Source organism: Plecotus auritus (assembly GCF_963455305.1).
Source record: "Plecotus auritus genome assembly, chromosome: 2".
Classification (NCBI taxonomy): domain Eukaryota; kingdom Metazoa; phylum Chordata; class Mammalia; order Chiroptera; family Vespertilionidae; genus Plecotus; species Plecotus auritus.
Genome location: NC_137771.1, coordinates 17,240,544 through 17,252,990, shown reverse-complemented (window position 1 = coordinate 17,252,990; position 12,447 = coordinate 17,240,544). Strand labels below are relative to the sequence as shown.

Sequence of the window (12,447 nt, the reverse complement as noted above, 5' to 3'; positions counted from 1 at the left end):
GGCAGTGAGGTCACTCCACGGGGGTTGGGGGGATGCAGGGTGAGTCATCCTGGGTCTGAAATACTGCTCTGTAGCCCTGGCTCCTTGGAGCAATAAGTGGGCATTCCTCTGACGTTCTCTTTTCTTACCTTAAGTTGGGGATAATAGGATTGTTGAGAAAATCAAATGAGATGCTGCAGTAAAGTGCTCTGCCTTGTAGAAGCAGCTATAGCACAGTAGGTAGAATATACCATTTATACAAACTTTTAAAACTACAGAGTAGAAAATTTTGGAATTTTGTATCCCACTCTGTTAACACTGTAGATTTTGGGGTTGAGGAAAAGAGCTTGTTCAGTGGGTGTAGGGAAGGGAGAATCACTGGGAGGTTTTCTCCTACTGAATACTGTTGGAAAAGAGTTTTCAATGACCATCGTTTCCATTTAAAACCATCAAAGCATCCCTGATTGTGTAGCTCAGTTGGTTAGAGTGTCGTTCCGATACACCAAGGTTGCAGGTTTGATCGCTGGTCAGGGCACATATGAGACTCAAACAATAAGTGCATAAATAAGTGGAACAACAAATTGATGTTTCTTTCCTTCTCTCCCTTCTAATGTTTTTAAATCAATCAATAAAAAAATAAAACCACCAAAGCAGTATATTTCCATTTTGAAAAAATCAAAAGCAACCGCTGTGTATCCCCTTCGGTAACTGCCAGGGACCCAAAACAAGACAGGAGAGTCCTTGGAGCCTGAGGTCCTGCCCCACCCCTCTTAGCAGCAACTCCTGCTGGCTGCCTGGATACCTCTCCCTTGCCAGACCTGCTGTTGCCTGCTGGGCTCTGTATCTTGTCAACACATAGGGACTGTTTACGGATAGTCTGAGTCCCTGGCCCCGGCCCCCTCTCCTGTGTGAGTCATTCTCCACCTCCCCGCACGGGAACTCTCAATCCAGTTGCCTTTCCTGTGGGGGTGGGGAGAATCCTCTGGAGTGAAATTCATTCAACAAATGTTTATGGAGAGCTTAGGTGATTGGGGAGGAGGACAGAGGACAGGGTGGATCCCAAGAGGTGCTGCTGAGGTGGGTTGAGGTGGGTCAGGTGGGGTAGGGACCACTGTAATGGGTATTTGATACGGGGGAGAGGGGGAAGGCTGGTGGGCCTTAAAGGCAGGAGTAGAACCTGCCTCAAGACTAGGTCAGGGGCATTTGGGGCCAGGCCTGAAGGTCAGGGGACCCTCTAAGGCCTGCAGCATCAGGTCGGGTCCCTTAACTCAGGTCCTTGCATGGCTGGCCTGCTCCAGCTGTGTGCCAGCGTCTCCCTCACTGTAGTCTCACTGCCAGGCTGGCTGGAGGCTTCAGGGCCCTTGGAAGACTTTGAAATTTCTTTTCATTTGTCCACTCTCTTCCTCCCCGTTCTCCTCCCATTGAGACCCAGTTTCAATCCCACTATTCCATTATTCCTTTAACCTGCTTTTCCTGAGCGTGATATCACCACTGTGGGGCCCAGGGCCAGGTGCTGGGATGCCAAGCCCAATAGAGCGCCAGCTACGGAGCTCCTGGCTCCTGGTCTAGGAGGAGCACCTGACTCAGCCTAGGGTGTTCGGAGAGGCTTCCCAGAGGAGGTGACACCTGCACTGATTTTTGAAAAAATGGGTAGGAGCCCTGGCCGGTTTGGCTCAATGGACAGAGAGTTGGCCTGCGGACTGAAGGGTCCCAGGTTCAATTCCGGTCAGGGGCACATGTCTGGGTTGTGGGCTCGATCCCCAGTAGGGGGCGTGCAGGAGGCAGCCGATCAGTGATTCTCTCTTGTCATTGATGTTTCTAGCTCTTTCTCCCTCTCCCTTCCTCTGAAAGCAATAAAAATACATTTTTTTTTTTAATGGGTAGGGAAGAAAAAAGAAAAATGGGTAGAAGTTCAAAGTGAAGAAGAGTTTCCCTCTGTGTGTGTACAGTTGGGGTTTGGGGACTTCTGGAGTACAGGCCTTAATGTGGATGGGAGGTTGAGTGCCAAGGGTTAATCTGAGCTCGACCAGCTTCCTGACCTCGAATCCTGACCACAGTGTACCGCTCCGGAGCAGCCTCTCCTGCTGGTCTCTGAGAGGTCCTGCCAGTCGCTGCCTCACTGTGCGTATTGCTCTGTCTCTAGCCAGTCTGGGCTACCTGCAGCCCGTGTGGTTTTTCTCTCCGAACCTCTCCTGTACCAATCACCTCTGAAGTTTGTCTGCCACTTCACAGTGTGCTGGGCGCTTCTGTGCCGTCCTTTGATTCTCACTTGCCTGTACACGAAGAAACCGAGGCCCGTCCATAGCGTAATGATGTGCCTAATGGTTACTAAAGGGCAGAGCAGGGTCCTGAACCCAGGTTTTGGCCTCCTGGCCCAGTTTCCTTCTTTCCATACCTCAGGTGGCCGAGCATATGCTGCTTGTATTCTCAACTAGGTTTTTAGCTAATTTCCCAGCCAGATTCGATGTTCTCGGAGGGTGGGACCCTGTCTCCTAAGCTGTGGATCGAAGCAAACAAGAAATAGAGGTGCAGTTTAGAAGAATGTTAGGGGAAGGCACAGAGAGAGACTGACTCTCTCTCCCATCACCCCCCCCTCAGCATGGGGAACAAGTCCTGCCCAGGTACTCAGAGCAGGTGGTTTTATGGCTGTTTGTACAGCGGAGGCATATTGCAGACTGGAATTCTCTTCCTGTTGATCCTAACAGGCTTAGTTCTCATTGATGCAGCGTGGCACAAAGAACTGGCAATTAGGAGGCCTGGGTTCTGATTTTGACTGCCACTTCCCAGCTAGATAGCCTTGGGCAAGCCATTCCTCCTCTCTGTGCCTCAGTTTCTGCATCTATAAAGTGGGAGTCAGAATATGAGATGAAATGAGAGATATGTAAAAGGTCCCAAGACATTGCCTTGTATCAGATGCTGTAAGTTTCCACTGTTTTTCTTTTTTCTTAAATCGTTATTGTTGGAAGTATTATACATGTCCCCCTTTTTTCCCGGCCCCTTCTAGCCCACTCCTACCTCCCAATAAGTGTTTTTCTTCTTCTTGGTACTGGAGGTTGTATCTTTTTTAAAAAAAAATGTTTTCATTGATCTTTAGAGAGAGGAAGGGAAAGGGAGAGAGAAATAGAAACATCAATGAGAGAGAAACATCTATCAGCTGCCTCCTGCACGCCCCCTACTGGGGATCGAACGCGCAACCTGGGCATGTGGCCTGACCAGGAATCAAACTGGTGACCTCTTGGTACATGGGTCTACGCTCAACCACCAAGCCGCAACGGCAGGGCTGGAGGTTGTATCTTAAGATGAATCGTTGATTTACATTTTTTTAAAAAATATCTTTTATTGACTTTTTACAGAGAGGAAGGGAGAGGGAGAGAGAGTCAGAAACATCGATGAGAGAGAAACATCTATCAGCTGCCTCCTACACACCCCCTACTGGGGATGTGCCTGCAACCAAGGTACATGTCCTTGACCGGAATCGAACCCGGGACCCTTGAGTCCGCAGGCAGACGCTCTATCGGCTGAGCCAAACCGGCCAGGGCAAATCGTTGATTTACATTTTAAAAAAAAATTGTCATTAAGCCCGCTGGTGTTTTATCATCTCACTTAATCTTCATAACCACACTCATGTGGATATTGGCAAAGGATTGGTGCAGTCAGCCTGCCTTCCTATTTCTCTTTCTTTCCTTGTTTTTCATTTATTCATTACCCATATGTCCATTTGCTATGTGCAGGGTACCTGTGCTGGGCTTGTTAGAGAATACAGACCCAAGAATGGCTTTTCTCCTGCTTCTCTCTGGCAAACTTCTATTGAAACTTCAGAGCCCAATTCAAATGGCCCCTGCTCTGAGAGCATCACCTAGTCTTGAAATTTCAGAGCCAATCCCACCTCCTTCCTCTTTCCCATACTTCACATCTAAAAGTCAGTTTATCTCAATTCCCAAATAGTTAATGCCTACTCTGTGCTGGAAGCTGAAGATCCAGATGACTCTAGAAAGTTCCTTAGGGAGCTTAGAGCATACCAACAGGACATGATAATGTAGAGTAATTCATATTATACTTGGGTTTTGAAGATAATCAGCAATAATAGTGTCACCATTTGCTAACATTGAGGGCCAGCATTGTAGTTTGGCATTCTTTACCCTTATTATCGCCTCCTGTGCAGGTGAGGATAGGAGAAATGGTGTAACTTGCCCATGGTCACCCAGCTAGTCAGTGGCTGCACCCTGATTGGAACCCAGGGCAGGAGGGCTATGCCATGTGTCTTTGTCTCCATCGGTCTGGTTGTGAACCTGCTGAAGCAGCAGCCAAGTCCGGTTTCTCTTTCTCTCTGGTCCTCGTGGCTGATGTTGATGGTGGGAAGAATCAACACTGAGAAGAATCAGAGCCCCTGCTACCCCAGAGAACACTGCAGCCCCAGTGGAGACCGGAGCTGAGTGCAGACCAGGCAGGCAGGCAGGGGCTGAGCAGTCCGGTCATTCCCACCTCCTGCCTTACAAGTTTAGTAGAGAAGCGGATCCCTTCTGACTTGGGTAACTTGGGGGGTTCCTGGAGGAGGAAGGCTTGAAGGATAAGATTTCCTGAGGTTTTTACTAGGCCACCAGAGTAGAAGGGAGGAGTAGTGAGACTTCCCTGGAGAAGAGCTCATGGAAATAAATACCACATCTGGCCCTTTGGGGACCATTTTGGGCTTCTTTAGTCTTGGGCATCCATGTTCCTCTTAGAAACAAAATAAGAATAAAACCAGGGAAAATGTGGTGAGTAGCTAAGAACACAGACTCTTCCTGGGTTTGAATCAGTTGCCAGCTACATGATTTTAAGCAAGTTGTTTAACCTTTCTGTGCCTTAGTCTCTTCATCTATAAAATGTAAAGGCAGCCGAAACCGGTTTGGCTCAGTGGATAGAGCGTCGGCCTGCGGACTGAAGGGTCCCGGGTTCGATTCCGGTCAAGGGCATGTACCTTGGTTGCGGGCACATCCCCAGTAGGAGGTGTGCAGGAGGCAGCTGATCGATGTTTCTCTCTCATCGATGTTTCTGGCTCTCTATCCCTCTCCCTTCCTCTCTGTGAAATATCAATAAAATATATATATTTTTTAAAAATGTAAAGGCAGCCCTGGCCGGTGTGGCTCAGTTGGTTCGGAGTCATCCAGCGCACAGAAAGGTTGGCAGTTGGATTCCTGGTCTGAGCACATGCCCACGTTGTGGGCTCGATCTCCGGTAGGGGGCGAGCAGGAGGCAGCCAATCAATGTTTTGCTTTCCCATGGGTGTTTTCCTCTCTCCCTTGCTCTCTCTGAAAATCAATTTTTAAAATCTTAAAAAAGAAAAAGTAAGCGATGGTAATTGTGACCTCCCAGAGCTGTGGTGAGGTGCAAATGAGTTAAAGAACATCAGAGCTCACTGCTGCGAGCTGTAGAGTGCCAGGCTTTCTCTGGGAGGTATTACCTTTCATTACTGTAGTTGAGACTGGTTGCTGGGGCAGTTGAAGAGGGAGTTAAAGAAATGGAATTGTTGTGCAACTAGAAATCCTTTGGGACCTGGCCGAGTTGTAGAACTAGGGCGGCAGAGCCCCTTGTGTGCCCCTCAGTCCCTGGTGACCCAGCACTGGTGGGCCAAGGAGGCCCCTCTTCCCAGCACGCCCCCGCTGAGTGCCCAAGCCAGGGGAGAGGTACAGGAAGGGGGATCAGGGGTGTCTGGTCACCCTGGCAGCCAAAGGTGACATGGAGCTGCCTTGCCTGCCTGCTTCTGCACCAGCCTCAGCAGAGGGGGACAGTCTGGGGAGAAGTAAACAAAACATTCTCATGGTGAAGAGCAGAGAAGCTGCGGGGGGAGGTTTGGTCAAGTGTCTGTTCAGGGTGTGTGTGTGCATGCGTGTGTAAGAAAGAGTGAGTGTGGGTGAATGTGAGAGATTGAGAGACTATGTAATAGAGGGAGAGTATGTGTATAAGAGAGAGCAAGGGGGTGAGTGCGTGTGCATGTAAGAGTGTGTCAGAGAGTGAGAGTGGGTGTGTGGAAAGACATGGTGAGACTGTGAGAGTATGTGTGTAGTAAGAGAGCTATGGGTGAATGTGTGTGTAAGAAAGAGCGAGAGTGTGTGTGTTCCCTCAGTATCCCCAGTTGCTCAATGTCACCTGTACTGGACAGAATAAGAAACACTTCTTCCCCCGCCACCAAAAAAAACACCTCTTCCCCCTCACCAAAAAAAAAAAACACACCTCTTCCCTCCCCCAGTCTCTTCACCTAAAAGGAGACCTGTGCCGAACTGTGTCCACAGGTTTGCCTGTGGCTCGGAAATGCTGAATTCTCCGCCTCAGGTCCTTGCTCTGGCAGCAGCGGACACCCTCTGCAGAAAGCCATGTGGTTCGAGAGATCACTGGACTTGGAGCTTCATGGGCTCGCATGGTGCAATTGTTCACGTGACCATTAACACCTTTTGAGTCTCGGTTTCCCTACCCACGTAGTAGAGGATTTGTGTGTTTTCCACAGCCCGTTCCAGTTCTCACGGCTCAGATCTGATTCTCACTGACGCTGCCCCACCCCTGATTCCATGCTGGTGACATCACCACTGCCACAGGCGTGTGCTATCTCACCTGGTGTCAGTTTCCTGCACTTTGAGGAAACACTTCAGGCCCGCAGGATAGGGACAGCTGGTGGAGTCAGGGCCTTGAGAGAGGACCCGTCAAGCCTGAGCTAGGTACCTACCGACAGGATCCACCGCCTTGCCCCTGGATGCTGCTTTCCCGTGGGCAAGGAGCCGCGCATGGAGCCCAGACCTTCCGCCTCAGCCTGGGTTTGGCCCGCCCCTTCCCTTGCCTGTCAGGTCCCAGAGTTCCTCCTGAGGGGCAAGGCCTCCTAAGGGGCAGGGCCAACACAGGAAGACCTGGGGAAGCACCTGGCTCCAGCCCCAGGAACTCTGGGAGCTGCCTTATTTGGAAGGGAGGACACTGTGTCCCAGTCAGGAGGCCTGGGACCCAGTCCTGGGTGGCCCCGGCCTGTCGTGCCTCCTGAGCTCCAGGTTTTCTCTCATAGGAACGCCTCTGTCTCTTCACCTGTGGTGGAGACCAGGTGGCGCTAAGGTCCCGAGGTTGAGAAAAGCATAGTGATCCCCACGAGCTCCTCACAAAGGTTCTGACCCTGCGCCACCTTGGTGTCCCCAGTGCACAGCTCCGGCCTCGCTCCGAGAGCACACACGCGCTGGAGTAAAGGATCAAATAGCTCTCTCTGCTACCAGTTTGAGATGCTTGAAGCTAGAGTAGAACTCTTCCCTTAGGCCCTGGGGAAGCCACCGACTCTTGCTGAGCCCCAGCTTTCTCTTCTGCAAAATGGGGACAATGCCTATCCCACAGGGCTGTTGTGAGGATGGAAGCGATGCTATGTGCCAGGCTCCCAGCACAGAACCTGGCTTGTGGTGCCCCTTTAGGAGTAAGGAACATTCGTCATGTTACTGCTCTGGGCTTGTTTCACATGCCTCCCCGCCCCCCCCCCCCCGCCCCTCCCCAGGGGCTGTGGCCCCTCTCTGGGTCTCCAGTGCACTGTCTGGCACTTCTTAGGGCCAGGAAAGTTTTGTGGGCATTTAAAAGATCTGACCTGCTAGGTAGAAGTGGAAGCTATCAGCCACCTGCCCTGTGCTGTCTCCTTAAAGTCTGCCTTCTCCTAAAGCAGCCATTGGTGCTCAGCTCTAGGGCAGGTGGGGGTCGGGTGCTGACAAGGTCTGCTGTCTAGAGCTAGAGCTGGACTCCTGGCCTTGAGAAGCTGCTTCCTGGCTCCTGCCTGCAGGAGGAGCTCAGCTGCCCTAAACCTCCATGCCATCCTATCTGCTCTGGGAGTGTGGTGCCATTGTCCTGTTTCCACCACTTTTGCATGGGTTATCTGTCCTTTCTGGGTGCCAGGAAGAGAGAGGAAGCTGAGTGACAACTGTGGATTGAAGATGATGAGAGACATCAGAGAAGGACAGACGGGAGTGGTCAGGGAATGCTTCCTGGAGGAGGCAGGCAGAAGCTTATAGTGTCAGCCACACGTTGTGGGGGTAGAGGTACAGGAACAGTGTTCTGAAGAGACAAGCTGGACTGCGCGAAGATCTGCAGGAAAAAGAGGACATGGCTTATTTGGGGGAATTACAAAGAATTTGGCAAGGCTGAAATGTAATAATTTACAGTAGGGAGCATGGGACATGAGCAAGACCAAACGATGGAGGCATTGCTGAGCGTTTGGACTTCAACCTGTATAGCAAGAGATTTGGAGTCAGTATGACCTCACCCTTCCCAATATCAACCAGCTGACCACTGAGGGTTTACTGATGGACACTGCAAAGACTGGGGGACTTTTTAGCAGAAGAGGTGACTTTTGGTCAGGTCTGTTTTGAAGTCAGGACATGGTGGCTTTGGGGCCCTCTCCTGGCCTAGGATGGAGATGTGTTCTTTTCCTCCCAACATGTTTTGAATGTTTCCTGGGTGCTTCGCACTGTGACAAGGTTCTGGACCTAGATAGTATTTTGAGTGTGAGTCTTGACCTGTAGCTATTCTGACACTACCCACATCAGTACCTGAGAGTAGGAGGGGCTTTGGACATGGGAGGGATGTTTCTCCTCCTTCCCAAGGACCACAGGGGTAATGAGAGCAGAGACCTGGTCAGGTAGGCTATTGGGAATCACATGAGTAAAGGCCCAGCCTTGTGTGTTTTCAAATCGGTAGATACTTGTTGAGCATCTACTGTGTCCCCAGCCCTGGGAATCCTATTAATAAAGGGCTAATATGCAAATCTACCGAACGGCAGAACCACCGGTTGCTATGACGCGCACTGACCACCGGGGGTAGATGCTCAACACAGGAGCTTCCCCCTGGTGGTCAGTGCACTCCCACAGGGGGAGTGCTGCTCAGCCAGAAGCCAGGCTTACGGCTGGCGAGTGCAGTGGTGGTGGCGGAAGAGGCAGCACTAAGGATGTCCCTGCTCCCTGCGCGGAGTGGGCCTAAGCCAGCAGTCAGACATCCCCCGAGGTCTCCCAGACTGCAAGAGGGCGCTGGCCAGGCTGAGAGAACCGCCCCCCCCCCCCCCCGAGTGCATGAATTTTGTGCACCGGGCCTCTAATATAAGTATAAATAGATATGGAATCTGCCTGCTCAGAGCTTATAGGGAGGAAAGCAAGACCTTTTACCTTGAGCAAAGTGCCAAACCTTCTTAATCAAGCTGACCCTGGGGTTATGGTACCCAACATAAAGCTAGATGCTCAGGCCTTCTCCCACCTCCCCAAACCTGGCCAAACCTGGCAATGAGAGAAGCTGTCTCAGAAGGGGACACTTGCTACCTCCTAGCTCTGGGTTTAGAGCCCTGGGTGGACCACTGCAGAGTGGCCCACTGCTGCTGGCTGACCAGGACCTGGCTGGGGGAGATGGCTGGTACGTCTCAGGCTGAGGGGCATGTTCAGGCCTTGGTAGGGAGAGAAAATTGGACGGGTTGACTTACAGAACTGCAGAGTTTGATGGGAGCTGGGAGTCTGTCTCTGGAGTTTGTTCTGGTTCTGCTACTCATTTGCTGTTGTGACCTTGGGCAAGCCCTTCCCCTTTTTGAGCCTCGGTTGTCCCCTCTTTAAAGTAGGCGGGGTTGGGCTAGAAACAAGGTGGCGAGTAGGTTTTGTCTCACATGCAAAACTGATGGATTGCTGTTGGCTTCTTAAGCAGCTATCTGGGCTTGGCAGGAAAGCATGCACGTCCGGGATTGAAGGTTGCTGCAGGCATTCTGCAGGGCATGATCCTCAAGCTCCATCCTGCGCTGATACGCTTTGGTTCTTCTGTGCTTCCATCTATCTCCTGTGTCACTTCTCCACCAACCTGTGGTCTGCCTTCTGCTTAAAGCCTTCCTGATGGGGAGCTCACTATCTTCCCTCAGACAGAATTGTTAGATTGTTACGCCTGGTCTTGAGCCTGCCTCCCTGAACATGTGCCCAGATGATGGATGGCTTGGGTTCAGGCCTAGGTAATGCCTTTGTACTTGGAGCCTCGGTGATGGATATATAATTTCTGCCTTCTGGAGGCATTCAGAGCCACTGCTTTCTGTACTTTATGACAGTGACAGAGATAGCATCTGTATATCCTTTGAAAAAAGCACTTTAAAAACATTGTCACTTAGCTTATACAGCAACCCTGTGAACCCTGTGTTATTATCACCCCCGTTTTACAGTGAGGAAGTTGAGATTAGAGAGTGAACAGAATGGCCCCTGAGATCAAGCCTGTACCCCGCTGGCCAGCTTGCTTTCTCCTCCCCAGCCCGGTCCCACCCTTCTGGTCCGGCTCCCCACAAGCCACGGCCTCCCCTTCTCTCGCCCTCCGCAGGCTTCCATGTGATTCCCACCATCTCGAACATCGTCCCGGAGAGCTGCCTGCTGATCGTGGTGGGGCTGCTGGTAGGGGGCCTGATCAAGGGTGTGGGTGAGACACCTCCCATCCTACAGTCGGACATCTTCTTCCTCTTCCTGCTGCCACCCATCATCCTGGATGCAGGCTACTTCCTGCCGCTGCGGCAGTTCACAGAGAACCTGGGCACCATCCTGATCTTCGCCGTGGTGGGCACGCTGTGGAACGCCTTCTTCCTGGGCGGCCTCATGTATGCCGTGTGCCGGGTGGGTGGCGAGCAGATCAACAACATCGGCCTCCTGGAGAACCTGCTCTTTGGCAGCATCATCTCGGCCGTGGACCCCGTGGCCGTGCTGGCTGTCTTTGAGGAAATTCACATCAACGAGCTGCTACATATCCTTGTCTTTGGGGAGTCCCTGCTCAATGACGCCGTCACTGTGGTAAGGGGCTGGGAGCACACACCCATGGACACACAGGGCACAGACCCCAATCCAAGTCCAGAGTGACCCACATCCGCCTGCTAATAATCGTAATAAAACAGCAAATGTCCATTCCTGCTTACTGCGGGCCAGGCATCATGCTGAGCATGAGACATGGGTGATTTTACTTAATCCTCATGGCACCCTGAGGAGGTGCTTACTATTCTCACTTCATATCGAGGAGCAATCAGGCCCAAAGAAGCTCAATAACTTGCTAGAATATGAGAGAACCAAGGTTAGAAGCCAAGTCCGTCTGACTCCGGGCCTGAGCTCTTGGCCTTACCAGGTCGTAGGCTCCATCCCTGACTTGGATTGTGATACGATCTTGATTGAATTGCTTATCCTCTTCGTGCCTCAGTTTAACCTTTATGGACCAGTTGGGAGGGGTGATTCAGCTTTCGTGTTGGTTATGCCTTAAGTTATGAGTTTCATATGTGCAGAGTTCTGGGGCAGCACTTGAGGAAAGGGACCTTGCTCCCAGAACCCCCAAAAGTGATTAAGTAAAATGGGTTGGCCGCTTGCTCACTGTGTGACGTTAAGCAAGTGACTATACCTCTCTGGGCATCACCTTGACATCTGCAATGTGGCAGAGGAGTTAGTGCTTCCCTCCCAGGGTCTAGTGGGAACGGACAGCCCCAGCACGGGGTTTGCACACAGCAGCTCTAGATGCTTGCACGTACCTTCCTCCCAGCCGGTTTCCTCAGGAAACAGATACGTGTATGTGCAACTCACATTGTGTTGTGAAAACATCCCACCTCCCAGATGGGCCCCTCAGTAGCTGCACACACAGGAAAACACAAGGGCACATGTGCACCCCTGCATGCTTGCACATGCACCCCCTCTTCTCCACCTCCAGCACCTCAGGAAGCTGCACCTTAAAGAAGAGGCAGACAGTGGTGGCCGGCTGCTGACAGCCTTGGCTTCCTCTCCTTCCCCCGCCCCCGCCTCGGCTCCTCATGAGGCTGGCAGAGCAACAGCCTGGCTTAAGCAGGCAGGCCGTGGTCCTGGCCTCTTTTAGCACCCCCTCTCGCCCGGAGTCCCCACACGAGCCTGTTTCTCCATCTGTAATGGGTTGCAGGGTTCTTACAGGAGTCACACTCACGAATGTCTGAATCCACTGGGTGCCAAAGATGAAGTCCTCCCATTGGATCTGGGTGTTGGGTTGGCACTACCAGAGAGCAGTGGGGCGTGGTTGTGTCAGGTAGACACTCAGTCTGGCCACCTTGGGCCCATGCCACACCTCACCACAGCAGTGGCAGTGGTGGTAGTAACCGCTGGCGTTCATTGAGCACTTCCTGTCTGAATATGCATTGCCTCATCTAATCTGCACAGAAACATGAGGTGGGTGCTGTTGTTATGCCCATTAAAAATATATGTGTATATATTTTTAAAAAGTTTTTTTCAGAGAGGAAGGGAGAGGGAGAGAGATGGCAACATTAATGATGAGAGAGATGCTGAAACCAGTTTGGCTCAGTGGATAGAGCGTCGGCCTGCGGACTGAAAGGTCCCAGGTTCGATTCCAGTCAAGGGTATGTACCTTGGTTGTGGGCACATCCCCAGTAGGAGGTGTGCAGGAGGCAACTGATCGATGTTTCTCTCTCATTGATGTTTCTAACTCTCTATACCTCTCCCTTCCTCTCTGTAAAAA

General features: G+C 51.6%; 1 protein-coding gene across 1 annotated transcript in view; it reads left to right on the top strand.

The window, feature by feature from the left end:
• Positions 1-12,447, top strand: part of SLC9A1 (solute carrier family 9 member A1) — a 53,942-nt gene that overhangs the window by 29,803 nt on the left and 11,692 nt on the right. Inside the window, exon 2 of the mRNA XM_080656961.1 lies at positions 10,300-10,760. Coding sequence (XP_080513087.1) covers positions 10,300-10,760 — 461 coding nt within the window. The remainder of the gene's footprint in view (positions 1-10,299; positions 10,761-12,447) is intronic.